We start from the raw sequence: 26,338 nt of genomic DNA, 5'->3' as shown, positions 1-26,338 counted from the left end.
ATGTCTGGTGAATACGGCAGATGAATCAGAGTTTCCCAGCTGAGCTGTAACAGTTTTTGCTTGGTCATCAAAGAAACATACGGTCTTGTGCTATCCTGGTAGAAGATGATTATGCATTTTCTGCTGACTAATTCCAGATGCTTTTTGTCAAGTGCTGCTTTTAGTTGGTCTAACTGGAAGCAGTATTTATTGGAATTAATTGTTTGGTTTTCCAGAAGGAACTAATAGTGGACTCCCTTCCAATCCCACCATATACACAATATCACCTTCTTTGGATGAAGACCAGCCGTTGGTGTGGTCAGTGGTGGTTCATTGTGCTTGCCCCACGATCTCTTCCATTCCACATTATTGTAAAGTATCCATTTTCCATTGACAGTCACAATTTGTTTTAAAAACAGCATGTTTTTATTACATTTAAGTAGAGAATCACATGTAGAAATGTAAAAAAGGTTTCCTTTTTAAATTTTTTTAAAAAATTATTTATTTACTTTAGAGAGAGGGGAAGAGAGGGAGAGGAAGCACTGATTGGCCACCTCTCACACACCCCCAAATGGCAACTCAACCTGCAACCCAGGCATGTGCCCTGACTGGGAATTGAACTGGCAACCCTCTTTGGTTCACAGGCCCATGCTCAATCCACTGAGCCACAGCAGCCAGGGCAGGGAGGTTTTCTTTGCTTCACTTATGTGGAACCCAAACATCAAAGAGATTAACATAACCAAGCTGCTGTAAAGGTTTTCAGTTCTTGATTTGGATATTTTGAGTATGTCTGCTATCTCCCATGTGGTATCACATTGATTATTCTCAAATAATGACTCTATTTGATCACTATCAGCTTCAACTGGTCTACCTGACCACGGAGGCTTGTCCAGCGAGAAATCTTCAGCACAAAATTTTGCAAACTACTTTTGACAGATTCAATCAGTCACAGCACCTTCTCCATACACTGCACAAACTTCTTTTACATTGCAGTTTTATTTTTAGCTTTCTTGAAATAATAAAGCATAATATGCTGAAAATGTTGCTTATTTTCTTCCATCTTCAGTATTAAAATGGCTACACAATAATTCACTAATTTTGATGAGTTTTTTAAATGCTCACTCATATGACAGCTGTCACAATACAATCTAACAAAATTGTTTCAAATGAAGTTAAAGACAGCCAAGCACTACTAGAGCCATCTTACAAAAAAATACAAATGAACATTTTGGCCAAGAAAACCAGTGGTCAGTAGATCTCAGCTGTCTTCACACACCGTCTCTCTCAGCGGCACTACAGCAATAGGCAATGACCTAGCTTGTGTCCATAATGAGAGGACAAAAAGGTATTTTGTTTCTAGATTTATTCTTTATTCCTGAAAAACGTTCATTTTTCTTCTATAAGTTGTCTTGCTTTGGAATTTTTTTTAATGATTCTCCATATGCCTATAGGCACTATATGCTGTAAATTCACTGCAGGTGAAAATGGCAGTCAGAGAGAGCAAAAAGCCAGTATTCTCTAAAGGTGGTCAGACTTAGCAAGAATCCAAAATACTCTTTTTTTAAAAAATTATACTGTATTGATTATGCTATTAGAGTTGTTCTGATTTTGCCCCTTTGTCCCCTCCACCCAGCACCCTCCACTCCCTCAGGCAGTCCCTGCACCATTGTTCGCATTGTCCTCTGGCCACTCCATTTCCTCTACTGTACTTCACATGGCTACTCTGTAACTACCTATTTGTACTACTTTTTCTTTTGAGACACAAAGTCTTTTTTTAAGATTTTATTTGTTTGTTTGTTTATTTTCAGAGAGAAAGATAGGGAGGGAGAAAGAGAAGAGGAAAACGTCAATGTGTGAGAGATATCCAATCAGTTGCCTCTCGCTCACCCCACCTGGGGAGCTAACCTGCAGCTCATGCATGTGCCCTGACCTAGAATTGAACTGGCAACCTTTCGGTTGGCAGGCCAGCACTCGATTCACTGAGCCACGCCTGCCAGAGCGTACCTACCTATTTGTATTTCTTAATCCCCTCACCTCTTCACCCATTTCCCTATACCACCCCCTCCTATCTGGCAAACATCAAAACATTCTCCTTATACCCATGATTCTGTCTCTGTTTTGTTTGTTGAGTGTGGTTTTAAGATTCAATCATTGATAAATAGGTATTTTTTCTCTATTGGTAAAGAAAAAGAAATAAGAGAATTACTTAACCTGAAAGGCAAGTTGATAGTAAAGACTGGTTAGGAACTACTATTCTTGGACTAGTCAATTTATATGTCCTGGAAAATTTAGCATTTTAAGGGTACTTCTGTGCCATTTTGCTCCCCAGGAAGATCTTAGGTATAATCATTCTACTTGGGGCTTCTGTGGTAGTTGTCACTATAAGTTCACTTATCAACATGCTTTTATCTCCTCATAGTCAAACTTAGACTTCAGAAATGGACAAGTTTCAAGACAAGTTTACTTCTCCAGAATGGCCTGTGAACACATTTCTCAAGAGCAATGAGCCAGGCATATGTGTGATTAAGGGAGTGTATCCCCAGAATGGAAACAAATTCCCTTTTTTAGCAAATGTCTTCCCTTTGCAGAAGTTACAACAACTGAGCAAAATGTCACTACACTTTCCACTTGTTGGAGCTTTTTGTGTTTTTTTGTTTGTTTTGTTTTTATCCTTTGGTTATTTTGTTTAATTATCTGAAGATATGCTTTTAATTTTTTTGAAAACCAACTCTTTTCAAGCATAAAATTACACATATTTTCACAAGCCTACTGAAGGGTCAACACAAGGAAATGAGTGGCTTATTTAATTGCAAATCTGTGAAGGAAATAGCTGCATAAATGAAGTAGCCTTGGATTCTTGACAAGAGAGAACATCTAGAACATTCTTCATGATCATTTGTGGTGGGGGAGCGTTCTTCACATGCTTTTTAAAAACGACCTTTTGTTTCTTATATTTTAAGACACTTACTTCACATGGTAAACATTCTTGTTGGGTTGTACATCAGCAGTAATCACTTGGCATGCATGTTTTTCATTTTCATTTTCTTTTTTTATTTTTCAATTACAATTTACATTTAATATTATTTTCTATTAGTTTCAGGTGTATGACCTGTGGTTAGACAATCATGTACTTTACAAAGGGGTGTCCTTGATATTTCATGCAAATATCTGATACCATGCAAAGTTATTACAAAACAATTTACTATATTCCCTATGCTGTAGTTTACATCCTCATGATGTAACTATTTTATAACTATCAATTTATACTTCTTAATTCCTTTGCTTATTTCACCCAGCCCTCCAGCCCCCTCCTCTCTGAAAATCATTAGTTAGGCCTCTTTAGCTATGAATTTGTTTCTGTTTCATTTATTTTGTTCATTAGATTCCACATGAATGAAATCATATGGTACTTATCTTTTTCTGGCTAACTTATTTCACTTAGTATAATACCCTTTAAGTCCACCCATGCTATTGCAAATGGTAAAATTTCATTTCTTCTTATGGCCAAGTAATATTTTATTTTATACATCAACCACAGCTTTGTTATCCACTTGTTAAGACACTTTTTACTTGTTATGTGTTTACCCACAACTTTTGTGGGTAAAAAACATTCATTTTCATCCTGTAAAGAAGATTTTCTTGGTAAATGAAGGCACCTACAAGGGATGGTAAGAAACCTGTTTCTGGTGTGAAAAACCAGAAGAAAATAATTCAAAGATTTCTAACTCTGGAGCATTTGGAGCTAAATCCTATGTGGTAAAAGTCTACAGAAGGCTTTTGTTAGCTATGGTTATCTTTTAGAATTGTCAATGCCTTTCTATTCAAAGCGTTATGCATAGATTTTATTAACATGACCAGGCAGCCTCTTAGAAGAAAGGCAGAATCTCAAGCCCCCCACTCTCAGGCCATTTGATAAGAACCTGCATTTTAGCAAGGTGATCAGAACCAGTCTGCAGTATCAGTTCTCAAACTAGGATGCAGATTGGGATCACCTGGGAATCATTAGCAACTACTAATGCTTACATCCCACCCTAAAAGTACTGATTTACTAATTATGATGGCTGCCTGACCATCAAGATTTTTTTAATAGCTCCATAGGGGATTCTAAAATGCCACAAAATTTGAGAACCATTGGTCTGCAGGGCAAGATTAAAACAAACAAATATAGGACAATCTTCAAACTTGTCACTTTTAAAGCAGTCAGTAAATCTTGGCAGGCTCCCAACTTCTAGCTAATTCTTCTTCTGGAAGCCTGGCTTGTCTGAGTGTGCATTTGATAATTGCTGCATAATTGCTTTTCCCATTTGTTTGATTAATGTACCTGCATACAACAATTCTAGGCTGAATGTCCATTCTCGTACGTGTACACACACTTGGCAATCCTGCTATGTCATTTTCAACCTCAGTGTTCTAACTTGTAGGGCCCCGTTTGGGTTCAACAGTAACCTTCCTGATAGATGTGGATTCTTCTAGCTAGTGGTTACTGGACTCACTTTTCATGTTGGGTGACATGTGGCAGTTTTTCTCTGTTAATTAGAACAAATGTGCCAATTATGTTAATGTTTCTCCCGATACCAATCAGAGAATAATTAGACACAATGCATCTGTCTTTCACAGGGCAGTAGAATAGGAAAGAAAACTGCAAGGTGCTTCTTCTTTGTTATTGACATGTGTGATTAGACAATTCCTTGACCAATCGCACAGTTAAAAAGTTTGTGTATCAGGAGGGGAAAGGCTGTCAATAGGTGCTTGAGGGAGCTGAGTACCTCCTATTGTTCGCAGTTTCCTGACCAGTGTTCACCTGTCTCCAAAGGACTTCTGCAAAGAATGTAAGCGATCTTTCCTTCCATGAAAGAAAATAAATTACACTGTCCTATCAGTAAAGGGCAGGTAATGTTATTTACTCTGAACTATGGGAAGAAACAAGTTCTTAAGTAGAATTATTTAAGACTCTCAAAAAGAACTCAGCTTTATGATGTAAAAGCGCACTCTGCAAGAAATCTCGAAATTCAGCCTTTAGGATTATATTGCAAGTGTTGTACACACATGTCAATCACCATTGGATTTATAGTGTCTTTCAATTTCTGCTTACGTGTTTCTTTGATTTTAACTTTGGGGATTTTTCACGAAAGAAAAATTGATATTGCTGCTATTGTTGTATTGGTACTTGCGGTCCACACTCAGCAGGGTTTTAGAGAAATGGAGATGCAGCCAAATGATTTCATGATACAATAACACTGCAACCCTTGTGCTGACTCGGGCAGCATGGGGAAGAGATGTGAAGCCAACACATTGGCCTTTCTGAATTCAGTGAAAGTGTATCTTAAGCACTTTTTGGATAAAGCTTTTTACTTAGTGTAGAAGTTAAAGTATATATACTGTAGCCTCAAGTATGGCTCACATTCCTGATGTTTATGATATTTGACCGTGTATTTTTGTCACCTAAGAGTAAAATATCATGATTGTTCACATCACATCTGTATTATTGCAGTTTCAAATATATCATTACTACTGTTCTTTTAGAAACAATTGGCAAAAAATAAGACTGGAATTTCAGATTATAAATTTGTTCTTACTGTGGCACTAATGCACTTAAACAAAACAAAGGAACAACTCGGAGCAGATATTTAATATACTTGACTCTTGTGTATTGCCAGCCATTCCTAAACAGCCCTAATATGAGTCATCCTGGAGTGTGTTTCTTTTACCCAGAGGTTGGAAGGATGAGGCAATAAGAAAGAGGAAGTGGTTGTTGATTTCTTATTATTACATCACTCTACCCAAAATATCTGTATTTTATTTTTAATAGCAAAACATGAACACTGTTTTCAGCAGTTATAGTAGTAAAACATGAAAAAATTACTGGAAATAAATAATGTTTGAAAAATAATGGTCTTGTGTAAATGGGTCTCCTCCTTTTATATTGGAAGTTTTAGAATCTGTCTTAGGTAGTCCAGCTTCCTTGATATTTAATTAGAAAGAGAAGAGGGGAGTAAATAAAGGTAAGAAAATGAATATGGCAACTCAAGACTAAATTGAGGATTACAATTATACATCATGTTTAGTTATGAGTTATAAATGGCAAATCCATTGGAAATGTTAATCCACTTTTCTATGTCTTTGCTGATGATAAATAAATCAAATACTAAGTTTAAACTGAAGAATACAGTTTTTAGGGAAGAGATAATATAGAATTTTTGAAGCATCAGGGTTGCTGAATGCTGGAGAGGCCTCTCAGAAAAGGTTATGGAAGCCTCAGCTATTGAAGAATTATCTCTGTGTTCTGCTACAAAACTTCTCTTCCCCTGACAGCACTTATATAGCCAATAGTTCTGAATTTTACAAAATATGTCACAATAAAACTATAAACCCGTGCACCCAGGAGTCATACAGAGTTGATCCTTAAATCACACCACACACAGGAAGGAATAGCAGCAGCTTCTCCAGGAACACACCACACGGCACCAATGTGCTGGGTCCTAAAACGGAATCAAATCGGGAGTCACTTGTCCTCACAATAAAACCATGTTAGTGTTCTGAGAACTCTGCGGGGGACTCAAGGTGCCAATGGCAGTGAAAGGCTTAACTGTTCAGGGGATCCCTAAATGTTTCATCCTCCTACTCTGAGAACTGGGGACCGCTCCTCATACAGGAAGCCTAGCAATATGACTGCTTTTCTGACACACAAACTCAGAGGAACGGAGGCTGTCAGGAAGGGAGTGTCCTCACCGGGAGAGTTTATGAATGATGACTCGTAAACCAACACGGGTAGTCCTGTGCAGTGGTAACATGAAAGTCCGATTTCTCCAAGGTTTGTTTTTCCTGGTTGGTATTATGAATGTGAAGATATGTACCTCTCGATAGAGACACCAAGGAACATTAAATCCTCAATGTTTAAAATGCATTGTTGTAGGGTCACCTTAGTCTTAGAGAAAAGGCAATTAAATTTAATGCATTGACTTCTTCCTAATTCCTGGTGCTCTCCCTTCCTCTCACATCTGATTGTCCCCCTACAATCCCTGGAGGAAGGTCTGTCCCTTTGTGCAGGGGAGGATTGTGGTCCCGGGAGTTTACAGCCTAAACAACCCTGCAAAGTCTGCGTGGGTGGGGCAGACACAGCCCACTCTCACCGCCTCGACGCCCGTGTTTTCTCTTGTGACCAAAAACATTTTTATCAACTGTATGTTTTTGAAATTTAGTTTATACAATGAACTATTTGATCAGTTTTCATGAACTAATCAGATAATAACCAGACAAAGATGGATTTTGGGAAAATTCATTTCTTTAAAGCGTTACATCATCTCATCAATTTTCTAAAAGTGAGCATGTTTACCTGTGTTTCATGCTGCTGTTAACCATACTTCATGGAATATGAAAATTTCAGAATTTCAGAGTGTAAAAGAGAAATTAAACTCACATAACCTTTTTTTAAGAACATGTCAATAATTTTAAATATATTTTATCTGGTGATGTCCAAGAAGTTTTTCAAATATTTTTCTAAAATAAAATTAATTGGTACATTTTATATGTTTGCAGTTCTCATATATTTGGTTTATCACAATATTGCTCTTAGTTCTGTGACAACAGCACTTTCTTAGTAGTTAGAAGTCATTTTTCAGTTTCTAGATATCAAAATATTATGATCATGTGAAACCTCACAAGTCATAATTATTAAACATTTTGTCTAACTTCTAGCACCTGCAGTAGTTCTTCGTACACAATAGTTATTTAATAGATAATGAGTGAACCAACTTTGAGTGGCTCCTACTGACTTTTATTTTCCTGTGCAATCACGTCTTTGTTTCTTCTCTTTGCATGTGCTACGTATCTCATTTAAGGGAATGCTTCTTGACAAAATCTTGTTGCTTATGGTAGTGGTTCTTATTTCCTGAATGGATAAAATTAATTCATGCATCTGTTCATACATTCATTGATTCATTTTTTTCACCACACTTCAGACACAAAGTCTTTATTTCTGCTCCTCAAACAACAACACTTGCAATTGCTCTTCCCTCTACTTGCAAGACTCTGGCTCAGTATGATTGGCATTTTCTAGGTATTCATGTCCTAGTGCATAGTCTCCTCTTGAGAGGCCTTACCTGTCGTCAAAGGCAAAAGTCAGCAAACTGTAGCCTGCAGCCCAAATACAGCCCATCACTTATTTTGGTAAATAAAGTTTTATTGGAACACAACAATGTTCATTTGTTTGCATATTGTCTATGGTTGCTGTTTAAGATGACTACATGGCCCACAAAGCACAAAATATTTATGATATGGCCCTTTGCAGAAAACGTTTTTTACTCCAGATCTAAAGCACTATATAATGCTGATTTAATTTTTTTTCCTAGCCATTAAGACCACTGAAATTATCCAGTATGTTTATTCATTTATATACTGTCTTCTCTATTGAGAATTACTTGGTTTACTGATGCATTCCAGGTACCAGAAAGGGGGAGGCAACATAGTAGATGCTCAAAAAATATTCATTGGATAAACAATACATTTTGAACATCTCTGCTGGGGTTTTGTGCTAGTTACTCTGAACTTAAAATTGAAGAATTATTCAGAGTTGTTCAAAATGTACCGCATTGAATAAATCATATACATACCTGTAATCATGCTCTCAAGAACTCTCAGGGAAGGAGTCCACAAACTTTACACAAATACTACAGTAAAATATGATAAATGGTTTGAAAAGAGACTAGAGCTGCACATAAAAGGAAAACACTGATTTTGCTGAGCAGAGACAAAAGGGCTACAGAAAGAAAGTGTCTCCTAAGATGAATATTGAAGAATAAGTGGAATTCTTTCAGTGGAAAAAGAGGAGAAAGGCATTCTGAGTATGGTACACAAATATGTAGAGATAGGTATGGCCACGTAAATGATAGTCATACACTGAGCACAATTCAAGAAGTTCAATATGTCTAAAGCAGTGATTTTCAACCAGTGCTCTGCAAGAATTTTTAAAACACGCAATACCTGACTGTCTAGTGAGGGGCACTGACCTCCCTTCTCTTAGATTGTCAAGTAAAGAAATGACAGCAGCCAACACAGCAATAGCTTTCTGGTGTGAATGAATCAAAATTATACCTATTTTTGTCAGATAGGCAAAAATATATATTTTTGATGTTCCACAGAATTTTAGTAATTAGTTTATGTAGGCCATGAGATAAAAAAGGTTGAAAATCTCTGTTCTGGATAGAGAATATAATTAAGTTTTCAAGGTTAAGCGATAATTGGGGATGGCCTATAAAAGGTTTTATATGACACATTATGAAGTTTGGATTTTAACTGAGAAATGCTGATGCAATGGAGAATAGTTTTGTTGAAGTTATTGTTTTTAAGATTTATTTTTAGTGAGAATTATTGGAATTAAAATAGCCACAGAGGCCAGGGTAGTGCTAGAGAAGAGAGGCCATGTTTGAAATCCATTTTAGGCTCCATTCATAACTTAACAGAATGACTTTGAAGAGTGGTGTGAGGGCTACTGTAAGCCTTGAGTCTAGGACTGGGAGGAGAATCTAACTACATTAATTAAGAAGACCAGGAAGACCAACTTTATAGAGAGGACTGATGTGAAGCCACATAGAGAACAGTTCAACGCTCATTATGTTTTTCATATTTGTTGACCATTCAGACTGAATTATCTAGAAAGTAATGGAAAATATGAATGGATCTTATTAAAAGTCAAATAGGCCAGGCAATGAAGGACAAATACCATATGATCTACCAGGAAGTAAAGAATCGGGCAGAGGGGAGAGGGAGGAGGGGGGGGAGGGTGAGTTGAAGACACAGAGATGAGGACGGGGGGGGGAGGGGGGGGGGGGGGGGGGGGGGATGGGAGAAATAGATTTAAAAAAATGTACTTGAAAAGTAACTAAATAAAATTTAATATTAAAAAAATTAATTAATTAATTTTTAAAAAAGTCACCACCGAAGTTCAGGATTTTTGAGTTAGCCGTGAGAATGAAGGAGCTCCCCTAGCCAATGCATATGTGCCAGTTGTTTGAAAACTTGGCTGCACAGCAGCATCACCGAGAGGATTTAAAAACATGAGTGTCTAAGTACCATATGACTTCATATGTGGAATCTAATGAATGAACTGAACTAACAAACAAAATAGAACCCACTCATTGATGGAGAGCAGGCTGACAGCTGTGAGGGGTGAGGGTTAAGTGTGGGAGGTGTGGAGGGACTGAGTAAAAAAGAAAAAGAGAGGAAAAGCTCATGGACATGGACAACAGTGTGGTGATTGCCAGGGGAGAGGGTTGGGGGAAGGTGGAGGAGGGTACAGGGAGGATAAATGGTGATGGACACTTGACTTCAGGTGTTGAACACACAATACATTGTATAGAACAGGTATTGTAGAATCATGCACCTGAAACCTGTATAGTTTCGTTAACCAGTGTTGCCCCAATAAATTCAATAAGAAGAAGGAGGGAAATAAAAGTATAAACACCAGTGTCCAAGCTCTTTGTCACCCAGATTAAATCAGATCCTCTGCAGGTGGGACCCAAAGCACCAGCAGGTCTTAAAAGCTCCCTGGTGATTCCAATGCACAAAGTGGAGACCCACTGCTGTAAAACCAAAAGGGGGGAAATGAAAGAGAACATAAAATAACTATATGAAGACAATGGATGAAATAAATGGATTGTGAAAGAGGTTTGAAAAAGCCCAGATAAGCAGGTTGCAATAAAATACCAGAGGAAGAGAAAATGCCCAAGGACTGGACCATTAGGTAGGCCACTAGCCATCCCTGAAAGGGAAGCTCGAACAGATAGGTGAGCACGAATCCAGACAGCAGTAAAGTGAAGAAGGAATGGCAGGTGAGTAGATGGAGAGAGACTGTGAATAGTCTGCTCTTTCACACAGTTTAGCCACTAAAGGAAAGAGAATGTGGAAGCAAAGCTGAGATGGGTGGGTATGGCAAAGGGTAATTTTATTGACAGTTTGTTTTTAGGATGGAGGAGACACGTGCATGTTTGTGGGTGACCTGATGGTCAGAAGAAAGAAAAAGTTTTCAGAAGAGCTTTTGTATCTTTTGGTTTATTTTGGTCTGTTAGAAAAAAAGACATGTCCATCTGCTGATATTAAGGAATATTATAAAAATATTGAAAAGTTTATTGATGACCTAGAGCTTCAAAGAGCCTAAGAGGTTGAAGAAGTGACTAGTGAGTGCAGTTTCTGAGTCAAGATTCTGAGTGGAGTAAGGAATAATCTTGGGTGTACCCTCAAGTTTGTGTCTCCTGGGTAAATCTTCTCTTTTTCCTCTGCTAGCACTTTTCAGCTAGTGTAGGGTGACTTTATTTTTGTTTGTCTTTCCTTGATTGGGTGTTGAACATGGTGTCCCAATGTAAAGATTACTCTTCGTATATTACATCACTCGGCATCCTTGCCAAAAAGCACGCTGCCTCAAAAAAAGATCAAATCGCACAGTGTGTTCAGTTAGATTTAACATGGGCAAGTCAGATCATCTAGATTTTCTCAAATAGTATGTGTCTTTAGGATAGAACTTGACACAACACTGTTAGGTTAAAAGATGTGCCCATTAAAGACATTTTAAAATATCTTTCATTTTTCATTCAACATTATTCTTTCCTGTTTATTAAACTTTAATTTATAAAAGCCATTTAAACTAGTAAAGACCCTAACTTAATGTTGTGAAATAAAAATTATTCATTCTGTTGAAAAATAACCATATAATACTAGCTTAAATTTATATAGCACTCATAAAAATTCTTTCATAGATATTATGTCTTTCATATCTCACAGGAATCTTACGAGAAAGTTAGGATAGATATTAGTATTTTTATTCTAATGATAGAAAAATAAAGTTTAATAATGGTACATGACTTCCCTAAAATCATAGAACCAATGAGTGGGATAGCTGAGTCTTACTTCTAGGCATCATACTTAAGACTCAAGTGCCTTCATCAAGATTTCATTGGCCTTAACATAAAAGTAAAGCAATACACGTAACTGCAGGAGCACCCAGGGGAAACACGTGAAGGGTTCCATTCACTGGTCTCCAACTCCTCCTCTTATCCCTTAATTTTGTCTTAATTCTCAGTCATTCATTCTTCCATGGTGGGTCTTACTTCTGAAAGACAGACTTACCACACTTCTATGCCTTTGTGCAATGGTCTTCAAATTTTTGCTAGCATACCCATAAAAGACTTACATGTACATATATATTTATTATATATAAATATATAATACATAACATGTAACATAATGTCTGCATTTATTATAAGTATTTGGTATCTTTGCAAACATCCTAATGATTTCTTACCCAATATCATCCACTGACAAAATATGAGAACAAATTTTTAATAGTATTAGTATTTATAGTGTTTTTTCTATGTTTGCTTATATTTCTACATTATTTCCTCTATACATTTTTATCCTAATATATTTGTGCATAAAATTTTTATTGATTATCATTTCATGCTTTGCTGTAATAAAAACATGCATATAAATACTATTTTTATGACCATAGAGGTTGAAGTGTTCAATATCTTTTGGATTAAATTGTTAGTACATTCATTATGATTAGTACAAGATTTGCCTAAAGAACCAAATGTACTGCAAGTTTTGAAAAATAGTTAGCTAGCATAAATACTGACTTTTCATTGGGTATCAACCTTCTAATAGGTGAGAGGGGCTGTGCTCTCCACCAGTTAGCTCATTTAGCATGTCTGAGTGTTGCTTACGACTGACATGACACAGGATAGAATCTGTTTTATTTCCACCAGTCATTTATAATAGGTACAAATATAGATGAGGTTCTTCTCATCCACAAATAAGTAAATAGGAATACATGGAGTTATGCAACTCTTTGCACATCTTCAGAATTACATGCCAAAAATCATGTAATGGTCTATTATCAAAATGTACGCTTAGTGACCCATCAGCTGTCATATTCAGTTTTCCTTCAGTTTCAATGAAAGCAAAGAACTGTAAGCCACCTGATTTGCAAAAGGACTTGTTACCTCATCATTACAGTCTCTTGCTCTGTCAACTACCACACATTCCCAGTCATTCACTTGTTTGGCACCTGGTGGTTTTACTCCCTTTACTCCCTTATGCAATATACCATGGTAAATTGGGATTCAAGAAATTCTTTATATTGAAAAGTAGGGATCAAGTTCTTGGAGCAATTCATTTTAGGATGAAATGCATATGGAAGTTAAAGATATATATATATGTGTGTGTGTGTGTGTGTGTGTGTGTGTGTGTGCATGTGTATAAAATATCCTGATACCCTTAAAATATTTTTGTGCATGCACCACTTAGAAAATTTTGCATACTCCCATTTTGAAATCCTAATACCTTCAAATTCCTCTTTATCTAAACTGAAAAGCATTTCCCTTAGTCATATTTATGCCATAGTTTATAATACATTATGTGGTTTAAGATATTATTTCTACAGATAATAATATCTTTTAATTTGCATGGGAAGAGAACTTTTAATGGTCAAATTAAAAACTCCTCCTTCTTCAAGATATTGCAAGTCACTGCCAACAACGTAGGCAGTCATTTTGGAGAGTGAGGAGGCAGTCATTTTGGAGAGTGAGGAGGCAGTCATTTTGGAGAGTGAGGAGGCAGTCATTTTGGAGAGTGAGGAGGCTTTCCTGAGGCCTCTGCAGGCAAAGTGCACCCAGTTCTACAGCCACTTCGGAAAGTAAACCTGCATTGGTTCCATAAGAGTCAGCAGGGTAGTGGTGACAGCAGAGGATGGGTCCAATGTCTCATTCCTGTGGATGCATCACTTTCCTTGAGGACGCCAGCCAGAGACTAGTTCAAGCTCCTGTCTGGAGTGACTAAGGTATGCATCGATGCTGCTGGTTCTTCCAGCCACCATCACAAGACACAGAGCTTATCCAGTCAACACTCAAGCCTGTGGCGCTATAGGTGCCTCCTCCCAGTTCTTGGCTCAGTAAACAAAGGAATGCCCAGAGCTCAGGCAGGGCTGACTTCAGACCGGTGCTCCTTCCTGAGCTATGGAAGCTGGTGCTAGCCCATCTCTATGAGCATGGCCTTCTCATTTGAAAAATGGGAATCTAAGTACTCCTCTCACAGTGCTGTTGTGGGGTAGAGAAGTCACATACATAAAGTAACTAGCTAGGTATCTGAAACACTCCACACTAGCTCACTGTGTTCCTCCTTTTTCATTCTTCACAGATGCACTCCATCTGGCTCAGTCTCTTCTCTATCCTTCCAATTTCAGCACAGGGAAAATCTGCTTTCAAACTCTATTAAACCAGGTCAGGATTCATGGCGGGGCCACATGGTGCCCCTCCCATGTCACATCTGCTGCTTTCCCACCCCCAAAGATGGTAATTATTCCATAACCACAAGGTGTGCCCCTCGATTTTTCCCTTCTTTCCCATTAGACAGGTCCCTCTGCCCCAGAATCCTTTCTGTGAGGGGAGAAGAAGAAGAAGAGAGCTCAGGACACTTACCATCCCTGAACTTTCAGGCAAGAAGGCAGAGAACTGAGGTGGCTACAAGGAAATTCCATTTCTTGGGGATATGGATAAAAGTGTTAAAGCTAATGATGTGTGTGTCATTGTACGGGGTGAGGTGGAGTAGAAACTGATGTCATGAAAAAGACAAGTGTTAAGGACTAACTTGAAATAGCAGGAGAAAAACTGGAGAATTTAGAAGTAAAATAAAAATTATAAAAATGTGTGCGATCTCGGTCTAGGTATAAGTAAGAGTAATATATAAATTGCCCACCAATTGACCATTTTTATTATCTTTACCAAGTAAAATAATGAAAATTTTCTCAGATTAATGTTATAAAATTTATTTTATTAAAGATCTTTTCTACATATACCTTTAAAAATAATGTATTCTGATGATTGGTTTATAACCTAAAAGAATTAGAAAGTAATATTTATACACACTGATTAAAATGTCATGTTCTAAATCACATGTTAATTCCATCTCTGGAAAAATGGAATCATTGAGTTTAAGTGTAAATATGTATTTAAGTTTAGCATACAATCTAGACTGGTCAATTTAATACTTAATCATTTGTATATTCCTTGTAGAATTTTAAAAAGTTGTTACCTGCCCTGGCTTGCGTGGCTCAATTGATTGAGTGCCGGCCAGCAAACCAAAGGGACACGAGTTAGATTCCCAGTCAGGGCACATGCCTGGGTTGCCAGCCAGGTCCCCAGTAGGGGAGCACATGAGAGGCAACCACACATTGATGTTTCTCTCCCTCTCTTTCTCCCTTCTCCCCCCTTGCTCTAAAAATAAATAAATAAATAAACAAACAAATAAATAAATCATCTTTTAAAAAAAGGCTGTAATCTAATGGTGAGTTGACTTTGTCAGAGTGGAAATATCAGTGAAGGCTAAGAAATTCACAAATTAAGATTTTTTTGTCTTTAACACAATTTCTCTGGTGTTATTTAGAGTAGTTTGGGTTTTGTCCCATCTTCTTTAGTATAGCCTTACTCACCCAACAATAACAATGATTGAAGAATAGTTACTGTATGCCAGGTATTAGGTAATCTGTGCATTAACTCTTGATCCTTAAAAGCCTAATGGAATAGGCTTGAGAATTAGCCTTATTTTATAAGTTAGTACCCTGAGAAGCTTACCCAGATGAGGAACAGAAATGGCAGAGATCAGCTTTGAACCCCGGCAGTCTGGCCAAAGAGAGCCCTTGTAACTGGTCCTGTAGCAATTGCTTCCTAAAGTAAGATTCTCAATTGCATGCAACAGGATTAATGAAGCCGACCATAACAAAATAATAATCAAATAGGACATCCTAAACGCTCCCTGTAACTATTTTTATTACCTGGTAATAAAATCACATGTCTTTATAAACATTTGAGTCAACTACTTTAAACATGCCCCAAATTATTGGAAAAACCACTGCGATCGAGCCGCAAGGACGGAAATAGCACTTTGCCTCGCTGCAAATCTGGCAATGAGTTATAGTTCATGAGCAAAGCCTTTTATTGTTTTCTGAACTTCAACCTCTTTTTCTCTCTTCTGAATGTTTTATGCATAGCTAAAAATAACTTTTAACTCAGAAAGACTTTTCCTATGTGTAAATCAAATGGTTTTCCTGCATGTAAATCACATGGGAGGGATGGAAGGAAGCAAAATCCCAGGGTGAGATCAACTAGAAGCAGTGAAATGACCAAAATACGAACAGACTTCAGAGGCCAGACCAAAGTGCTGACCCCTGGTTAACCAAGATTGGCTTACAAATAAGTAGCATTGCAATAATGCAATTATTTACTTACTATTCAATACAATAAAATTCTGCCATAATAAAAAATATTGTACTGTTTCTTGGTATTTTACTTAGGGTTTATGTAAAGAGACTTCCTGTGAAATTCCTTCAAATGGAAGAGTGTCACTTTTCCTGGTGGTGTTGGGTTCTGGAGACACTGCATGAAAAATATGTATTTTCTAATAAAAGGTTATATTTATAAGACTTTTATATGGATTCCTTTTACTGATTCAGAAAATCCTTATGTGATAAACACAGTTAGCTTCACACATTGTTTTCCCTTTCAGTTAACACTTTATCATTTTTGTCTGATACAAAATGGGAATAAATTATTTTTGTCAAAATCCATGTTCAGTTACTAAGCACTAAGTTACTTAGTGCTAAGGAACAGATGATCTAAGAGAAGCCACATTGTTGAGGTTTTGTTGTTGTACTGTTTTAGTATTTCATAAGCAAAAAATATCGATATCACTCTGTTTATGGAAACAATGGGAATTCTGAGCAATTTAGCTGTTATTGAAATCTTGCTGTGCTACTCGAATTCCTTGTAAGAGCAGCCAAATCTGAACTCATCATTATCCTTTTTGCCCTCAAACCTTTTTCACTTCCTTTATCTCTGATCCACACACAGGTGCCCAAACCATAACCTGGAGGTGGCGCCTCTTGAGAGCACTTTCCCCTCCGCATACAACCAACTCATCTGCCCTGTCCCTTGTCCCTTCAAATCATTTTCTGAAGCCATTATTTTCTCCCCAGCCCCTTGCTACTTCCTTAATTCTCTTTTCAAGATTTTATTAGGATTATGACAAAAACCTGTAACTGGTCCCAAGCTTCCCATGTGTATTTTTTTAATCCACATCCCCCCTAAAACAGTAATTTCTGAGTCAGTGTCATTATGCTTCTCTGCTCTAAACCCTTCACTGGATTGCAGCAACTAATTATAGGTAAAGGCCAGACGTTAGGACAGCATTGGTGCCCCTGATGATTTCCGGAAAGCAGCTTTATGCTTGCTCTGCTCCCCCAACGGTACAGTTAATACCCAGCTGTGCAGGGCCCAGGCTCCCCTGGAGGCTTCAGAAAATGTGCCATTTTCTCTTCCTCATATGTCCTCATTCTCCACGTTCCTCCCTTGCTTTCCCAGTAAGCTCAGTTTCACCCTTCAGAAAGTAGTTCAGACATTTCCTCCTGAAGTGTCATCTCCCCACATTTCTTACACCTCGAGTTACCTTCATACTGCACACATGTTTGCGGCTTATCGATCACACCGTATTTCCTTGTTTATAGGTTTGTCTTCTAGCCAGAGTCCCATGAGCATTTGTCTCTTTGTCCTCCAGCACTTGACACGATGCCCAGCAGACTGTAGGTAGTCCATGTTTGTGGAATGTAGCTGAAATTACAAGGTGCCCAACTCTTTTTTGAAAAATGAAAATTCTTGGGAAGCTCTGTTGTAGGCTCAGGTTTACTGTGATCTCCTCGACCACAGGTGGCGACAAAAGGCCTGCAGGCCCACCGCGCCCTCCACCTTGCTTTATTGCCCCCAGCACCTGGTTTCTACCCAGCAGCAACACCAAGCTCTCACTTAACTGTTAAGGAGTAGTTACAGTTACGCGGTCCTAAAATACATTTGGCCCTCTGAAGGCAACCTCAAGGCTGATGTGGCCCCAGTGAAAATGAGTTTGACACCCTTGTCCTAGAGTCTGAGTTTACTAGATGAAAATCTATGATAATTACTCAAACACTTTTTAAAAATATTCTAGTGAACATATAGGCATAATGTGGGCTGGAGAGCTGTGCCACGTTTCAAAGATGTCTTTGAAAGCTTTCAAAGCTGGCCACAGGACGAGCGTTTCCCAGCAAAATTCTAGGGACCCTCCTCTGTCTTATGATGTCTCCCATGAGTCTGCTTGGTGTCCAGGCCAGCTCTGTAGGGTTTTTTCCTTAGGCAGTGAAGATTTGTGTTCTTAATCTGAAACAGAGCTCAGTGAGAAGGGGTGCTTAAGATGGCCCTTACTAAATACATTTAAGATTAATTTTGACAGTTAAAGCACCAACTTTATAGAGATCTGAAAATGTGTGTGTGTGTGTGTGAACAGACTTGATCCCACTGTATCTACTTGTTCATAGGCTCAGCAATAGTAAGTAAGCACCTCCCACATTCCAGGTCCAGGCTCCAGGAACAGAAAAATGATCAAAAACAGACCAAAGTCCATGGAGCTTACATCCTGGCGGAGGAAAGAATTAATAACAAAAAAACATAAGTAAAATATAGACTATACAAGATGCTAAGTGCTATGGAGAAAATAAAGGAAAAGATGGGGAGAAACTGGGGACATAGACATAGGGGAAGGTTGCAGTTTTAAAGATTGGTCAGGAAGTGACTCGCTGAAAAGATGATGTCTGAGTAAAGACCTGAGGAAGAGAAGGAAGCAAACTATGAAGATAACTGGAGAATGATTACTCCAGGAAGGCACACCAGCAGACTCAAACCTACCGAGGCAGAAGCGCTGCCCCCCAACCCCTGCCTGATGTGCGCAAGGACCACCTAAGAAGCCAGCAGCATGCTAAAGAGAACAGAGACAGGGAAGGAGTATGGCATGTGCCACATAGCAACGTTTAAGTCAACCATGCACCCCTTTTATGACAGAAGGTTATGATGGAGTCAGAAAATCCTATCATCTCATGACACCACGGCCATCGCGTGCTGTGGTGCAATGCATTGCCCACGGGCTTGTGGCAATGCAGCTTGTCATGTAGAAACACAGCAAACACAGTGATGTACAGCACACAGTGTTTGATAATGGTTATAAACAACTATTACTGGTTATATATTTACTATGCTATATAGTTTTATCATTATTTTAGAGCATACTCTTTCTACTTACAAAAAGTATTTGCCATAAAACAGTATTCCATGTCATGCCAGCAGCAGCCTCATACATCTCGTGTTTACTGCGTCTATTGGTTGAATCATTTTCTCCTGTGCTCGGTTTAATATCATGTTGTTTGTATAGCAACTCACCATACTGCCTTGTAACCTAAGAGTAGTTTATACCATTTAGCCTAGATGTTTAGTAGGCCATTTCATCTAGATTTGTGTAAGTGAACTCCATGATATATACGCACAACAACGAAATTGCCCAACATACATTTCTCAGAATGCATCCCAGTCATTAAGGTGCGTGACTATAAAGAGGTGATCTCAGAGCGGGCAGGGGTCCTGGTGATGCAGGGCCTTTGGGTCTGTCTAAGGACTTTAGCTTTGACACTGAGCAAGACAGGGAGCCACTAGAGGGTGGGAGATGAGGTGTAGCATGATGTGACTTAGGGTTAAGAATCGCTCTAACTACTCTGTTGAGAATACACAACTGAGGGCCAAGGGGAAATGCAGGAGGTAAGACAGGAAGGTGTTGTAATCCTCCAGGAGCGAAACGATGGTGATTTGAACCAGAAATAGACTGGCAGCGAGGGCATGAGGAGTTGTCGGATTCCAGTATGCCGCTCTGGCCTTAAAGGGGCAAACTGGAGGGGAAGAGAGGAGTCCTGGCCAAGTCTGAGGTTTTGTCTAAGTAACTGGAAGTAGGAACTGGCACTAACATCAGTAAGACTGTGGGAGGAGCAGGTCTGGAAGGGCAGTTCAAAAGGTTGTTATTAGACAACCAAGTGGAGCTGCAAGAAGGCAGCTGAATATACGAGTCTGGAGTTCAGGGGCGGGGTCTGGACTGGAGATAAATTTGGGAGCCATTAGCTTGAGATTGGATGAGTTCATCAAGAAAGTAAATATGGATAGAAAAGAGGAAAAGTCCAAGGAAAGACCCCACACAGGGACCTATGAAACCATGGGGGAGGGGGTCAGGCAGGATAACAACCAAAAAAGTACTGTGTCCAGAGAAAGCAAGACAGCAGGAAAGGGGGACAGAGTGGGTCAGAAACTGGCCCACTGAGAAAAGCAGGTAGAGTACCGCAACTCATCAGCATATCTAACAGTGAAATTCATTGCTGACTTTGAAAGGAGCAGCTCTAGGGAAATGGTGGAGGTGGAGGCGGATTAGAGTAGATTCTGTAGCAATCAAGAAGAAAGGAATTGGAGAGAGTGAATATAAACAACCAATCTGAGGCATTTTGTGAGGTGAGCAGAGAAATGTGGGGGTAACAGAGGCAGAAATGAGTGGGAGAGATTCTGTTTTAAGTTGGGAAAATAACTGCATGTCTGCATGTTAATGCAAATGATTCAGTGGAAAGGGGAAATGAATGATTTAAGAGAGAGAGAATGGAGTAAGAAGAAGGCTATGGGATTCAGAGTACGAATAAAGGTGACAGATAGAATGGCTCAGCACAGAGAGCTGAGCCAGTAATAAAAGAGAGGGTACAGAATAGAGGTGGGTAGGCGGGTGGTGGGAGCTTGGAAGGTAGGAGTGTCAGTGTTCTCAGCAGTGGAGAAATTTGATCATCAGCTGAAAGTGAGGATGGAGGGGGAGGTAATGTTTAAGGTGAGATGAGAAAGTGTGAAATAGCTTTCTAGGAGTGTGGGACAGGGAACAGACAATTGACATATAGTATGATTTTTTTTTTGCACAAGTAAGGGCCCACTTGAGTTCTGCAGTCATAAATATAAGATGAACCCACATCCATTTTTCACTGCAAGGACAAAAAGGTGGGATAGCCCAATGGTGAGTAGGTGAGCACCTTGAAGTGAGGAAGGGATGAGAAAGCCAAGGGCATAATGTGAGGGATTCCAGACACTGGAATTTGTGCTTGTTAGAAAGGAAGGAAACATGAGGGGGGGAGAGACAAAGGTGCTGGTACAGGTTTGTTAACATAGGGGTTCTAGAGAGAGAATAAGCAGGAAAGACAAAAATGGTGAAAAGAGAGGATGATTAAAACTGAGTTTTAAGAGGGGTTGCAATTAGTGGTAAAGACAAGAGCTGGGCCAGTACTGCTCAAACCTGAAGGTGTATGCAGATCCCCTGGTGTTATTATGATACACATGTTGATTCAGTGAGTCTAGTGTGGGGCAGAGCCCAAGATTCTGCATTTCTATCAAATCTCAGGTAACATAGATGCTGTTGTTTCAAGAATGTTTTTCTTTTTTAAATATATTTTATTGATTATGCCATTACATTTGTTCTATTTCCCCCCTTCATTCCCCTCCACCCTGCGCACCCCTCCCCTACCATTCCCCCCCAGTTCATGACTACGTGTCTCAAGTTCTTTAGATTCTATATTTCCCCTACTATTCTTGCCCTCCCCCTATCTGTTCCCTACATACTGTCTATGCTACCTATTTTCTGCACCCTCCCCCCCACTTCCCTATTGCTAACCCTCCATGTGCTCCCCACCTCCAAGGCTCTGCTCCTGATCCAAGGATGTTTTTCCAAAGGCAACAATCTAGTTTGTTATTTCTCAGTCTTAGCGGTAAACTAAAGCCCCAAGGGGAGTTTAAAAAACACTGATGCTCAACCATTCTTGACCAGTGAGTGACTCAGAGTTTCTCTGGGTTGGATTTAGAATTGATATATTATAAATGTTCTTCGAGTCCTTCTGCAGGATTGAAGCCAGGATTGAAAACTGCTGTCCTAGACCATGTGCCTGGAGTGTCGATGACTTAAAGTCAAGATCAATGATCTTTTTCCTCCTGCAGTCAGGAGGAAACGGTATGGAACTGAGGGCTAAGATGTTGAAAATGGCATCTTTTGTTATTAAAATAATCAGAAATTATAACAGAAGTTGTGTTGGATAAAAGGCTATGAATCCAGAGGTCTGTAGATGATTTAAGAATATATAGGAATCGGGTGACATAATCTGATGCCATGAGATTTGAAGCAAAGGTGTTTGCACAAAAAGATGTATAATACACAATGCAGAACCAGGAGGAGACTGACTGCCTGGGACCCCAGGCACAGCGGTGTGTAGGATTTGGGGAACATCCCCCACCTGAGAGGAATCCAGAATAAACATTAACTTCATGAGGAGCTGGATTTTTAGTTAGAGAAGAGTGAAGAAAACAGTCTTTAAAAAATGGAAATTGGGGAGGATTTCACTACCGTGTTCCAAGGCCAGATGGAAAGGTTTTGAGAATTCCAGAGGGTGGTGATAGAGAAGGGCAGGGCAAAACGGAGACTCTAGGATGGGAAGGAGCGACGATGACCTGTCTTGTGGAGGGAGGAGATGGTCTCAAAGCGGGGTGATGGGGCATGTCTGGGAGGATCCAGGCAGGGAGAACAGAGAGGAAGGGTCTCACCAGAAGCTGGAGAATTCCTGGGCTCCTCTCTTCATTTCTACAGATATGTTCTAGATACTTTCTTCAAACTTTAAAGCCATACAAATGAGTCCAATGCAGAAAACAGATCAAAGATGAGCTTTTCTGGTTCAAGTTAGAGTTCAGAAGGAAAGAGAGCCCCTTTAGAGCTCTGGGGCCTCCCCAGAACTTCTGGGACTCCTTGGGGGTCCTCGGAGCTCAGGCCATAATGACTGCTCCAAGGCTGATGAGAAACACCCAAGGGACATGCAACCATGTATAAAAAGTAAAGACCATATACTCAATAATCATGTTAAGTCTTTGAATCTTTTGTCAACTGTTCCGATTGTTCTCTTTCCTCCTTGTACTAACCTCCTCAAATAAACAAGTGGTTTTCAGTAACCCCTGGGGCTTTTGATGTCATTTCTGATCAGGAGAACAATACTGCTGTTAACTGCTATTACACCCATAGAAGAAACCATAGTTTTGAGCAGTCACGACTTAGGGCAGGCTCCCCAGGAGCAAACCATGAGGCCAAGGTTTGAATGCAAGTGGTGTTTAAGAACGCACTCCCAGGAGAGGCTGGAGTGGGCGGAGCAAGCAGGAGAGAAAAGGGACACCCAGGAAGAATGTGAATTCAGGGGAGATCTCCAGGTGGTATTTTCAGCCTAATCCCTGCAGGGGTAGTCTGGAGAGAAACAACTCAAATTTCAACTGGGATTGGCCAGTTTCCTAAGGCTTCTCTCTGCACCTTGTGCAACAACGTGGAGGGGAAATTATGGGGTAAACTAGGAACCCCTAGGTACTTCCAGGCAGATTCCAGGACCCTGATGCCAACCCTTCAGAAAACAGTGTTGGGTATAAGATTCCTGAAAGAAAAGCACAGAGAGCACAAACACACACTCAAGTAGAAGGGACCCAAGGCCGGCTCAGGGGAACCCAACAGTGCCTTCTCGAGTGGAAAGTTTTCTGCAGAATGGTGTAGATACCCTAGGTAAAGATTAGATTAAAATGATTAATGTCACCTTTCAATTACTGTAGCTTTCTGATAATATGAGTTTGTTACCTCCCCCCTTGCACTGCCAGCAGGATCATATTGCCACACGCATGGGGCCATACTTGGAGAAAATCCAGGTCAAGCAACTATGAGTATCTGATCAAATACTTTCAAGCACGGCCCTGACTGAATGCGCAGTCTGTACTGAAAACAAAATGCATGTTTTAAAACTCCACCGCCTTACATGAATTCCATTTTCATTCTCACTTCCATTAGTGTAACTACCAAGTATAGTTTCCTGTTTCAAAATTTACATGATGACAAACAGTTGCTTTTATCTACTTTCTCATCCTTTTCTTTTTCAGGATTGTGGTTTGTTTTTTGTTGTTCCCTTTGAATTGTGGCCTCGCTTCTACAGATTAGAAGAGCATTATTTTAGAGTCGCTGCATTAGATTTCATTTAGCGCTGTGCAGTACCGAGCCCACTGACAGATTTAGAGATTAATTTCCAGACCTCTTGTGGTGCGAGAGAAGCTCCTTAAGATTTTGAAAATGGCAACACTATTGACTCCCTACTGCTAAAGGTTACCTGTATTCGCATCCACACTAATGCAAAAGGAAGGTTTAAATGTGGTAAATATCAATGTTGTTTTGTTTATGGGAAAACCTGTGCCTAAGAGGGAAAAATGAGAAGCAATTTACAGGACAAGAAATAGTTTGGCCTTTATAGGGGAGCTTGTACAGGTATATCTCCCTCCTTTCATTCCGTAGGGATAACACTGCTGTTGCTAAATTGATAGTAATTGCATTGAAAAAAATGTAGCTTAATAATTTTGAGCTCTCATTTCTGAGGTTGGGTTCCCCACAAGCAAACCATAAACCAGAGATCTGGTGCTAGTGATATACAAAAGGAGAGATTCGGGTACGACTACATGCTGTGTGAATTATATTGAGAGTTGGTAGAAAACCTTTTTCCCTCAACTATTTTGGCTTATATACATCTCCAAATATGTGTTTACAACATTTTAGAAAAAGTGCATTTTTCGGGAAATTTAATCCATATGTTTCAGCAAGTCTATACATAAATCATTGAAATGTTGTTTTATTTGTAAAGGGTGTAAGATGCCTCTCGAGTTTTTAAAACATTTCTTATACTCTTTTCTGAATAGCTAAAGGTAGGTTGCCAAAAGTAAACAATTGAAACAGCAAAAGGTTTGAGTTCAGTCTGAAATGCTCAGCCTATTATTTTTGATTGGGTTCTGAACCTGGCAGCGGCACATTCCCTGTTCCTGCCTGCAGGGCAGAGTGAAAACAATTTGAACACTGGATTACTCACTGGGTTCATTGACATTTGAGAATGCCATAGTACAGACAGAATCAACATGTTTGGCAGGTGAGTGATAGATACTTCACATGACCTCAGAAAGTTGCTTCCTCCCAGTTTGCAGAAGTTCATAGCACAGAGCAGTGTTATACATACTGCAAAACACAATCAGGACTGGCAGATGTCAGGGTATACATACCTGGGAATTACCTATTTATCTTGTGCCTCTTCAGGTGGAATGGTTGAAAAATGAAGACATAATCGATCCTGTTGAAGATCGGAATTTTTACATCACCATCGATCACAACCTCATCATCAAGCAGGCCCGCCTCTCAGATACCGCAAATTATACTTGTGTTGCCAAAAATATTGTTGCCAAGAGGAAAAGCACAACGGCAACTGTCATCGTGTATGGTGAGTGAGCTTCTGGGGTCTCAATCTGGTTCATGTCAAAGTGCAGATCTCATTTTAATTTTAGAACCTCAAGTGCGAGGCTCCTTTGCAATGGGTTACTGCCCTCTTCCAGCTTCTCACGTGGACAGTGAGGTTTAATTCCCTCCCAGATGCCCATAGAAAGACTACACTTGGAAATGCCTCGCTCTTCGTCAGTCAGTTTATAGGAAAGTGAAGAAATCTACTTAAGTGCAACTGCGTTCCCAAGCCCTTCCCTCTCCCTACCCCGGACCACTGAGATCTAGAGTGAATTCGGAGGAAAGATGCTTAAAGCAGCTTGCCGCTACTTCTGTGAACCTTAGTTCAGTCCAGTGATTGCAAAGCCTCAGATGAACTGGACTTGACATGTTTGTTCCCCACACACATCGCAGCAACTTTAACCTCCTAGAACTTTCCTCACTCCCTCCATCTGGGCATTTAGAGTATAGAAAGCACTGCCTTCATCATGTAGCTCTCATCCTAACCAGGTGGGAGGTTCAACATCATGATGTCTTCTAGAATCTTCCCCACCACTCTAGCCCTTGATAATCTATCTCATTTCTAAGCCTATCACTTCTGCCAAAATAGTAAACCATTCCCCACCCAGTTTTGTTGTGGCATATGATTTATGCTTTATCTCCCTGTCTGGTTTAGACCTCAGTGGTTTTCTAATCATTTTATGAATAGTCCCCTCTCTCCAGCTACATAATCTTTAAGCTCATTTATGCACTGAGTCAACTCTGTAAATGTATGCATTTCTCACAGTTTTGACACACAGTAGGTCTTAATGTTCTTAATGAGTCATTGTCTCAGAGGAAACTGAACAACCCTCTTAAGGACTTTGAGATTAAGCCACCTCCTGAATGACATGACTGCCACTTAGAACGTAAGGAAGCTTTTCAAGTCTGCTTCAATGTTCAATGACATTCCAGGGGTCTTAGTATCTGGATGACTCTGAACGCGTGACAGCCACCAGCAAATATCTGGCTCAGGGTACCTAGAGCCGACAATACCATTTGGATGGACATGCCCTCATGCTGTAGGGAGTTCTGAGAATGAAAAACGCTATGATGTTCCAAAGGCTGAATCATAGTGATGCTTTAAACTACC

General features: G+C 39.5%; 1 protein-coding gene across 3 annotated transcripts in view; it reads left to right on the top strand.

Moving 5' to 3' along the window:
* The window catches only part of UNC5C (unc-5 netrin receptor C), a 358,323-nt gene that overhangs the window by 263,975 nt on the left and 68,010 nt on the right, over nt 1-26,338 (top strand). For all 3 annotated transcript variants that reach the window (XM_037140183.2, XM_037140173.2, XM_037140192.2), the window contains exon 5: nt 25,030-25,210. In XM_037140183.2, coding sequence (XP_036996078.1) covers nt 25,030-25,210 — 181 coding nt within the window. The remainder of the gene's footprint in view (nt 1-25,029; nt 25,211-26,338) is intronic.

This window comes from Artibeus jamaicensis, unplaced genomic scaffold (assembly GCF_021234435.1).
Source record: "Artibeus jamaicensis isolate MK-2021 breed Jamaican fruit bat unplaced genomic scaffold, CSHL_Jam_final contig_452, whole genome shotgun sequence".
In the NCBI taxonomy this organism is placed as follows: Eukaryota; Metazoa; Chordata; class Mammalia; order Chiroptera; family Phyllostomidae; genus Artibeus; species Artibeus jamaicensis.
This window is presented reverse-complemented; position numbering and strand designations above follow the sequence as displayed.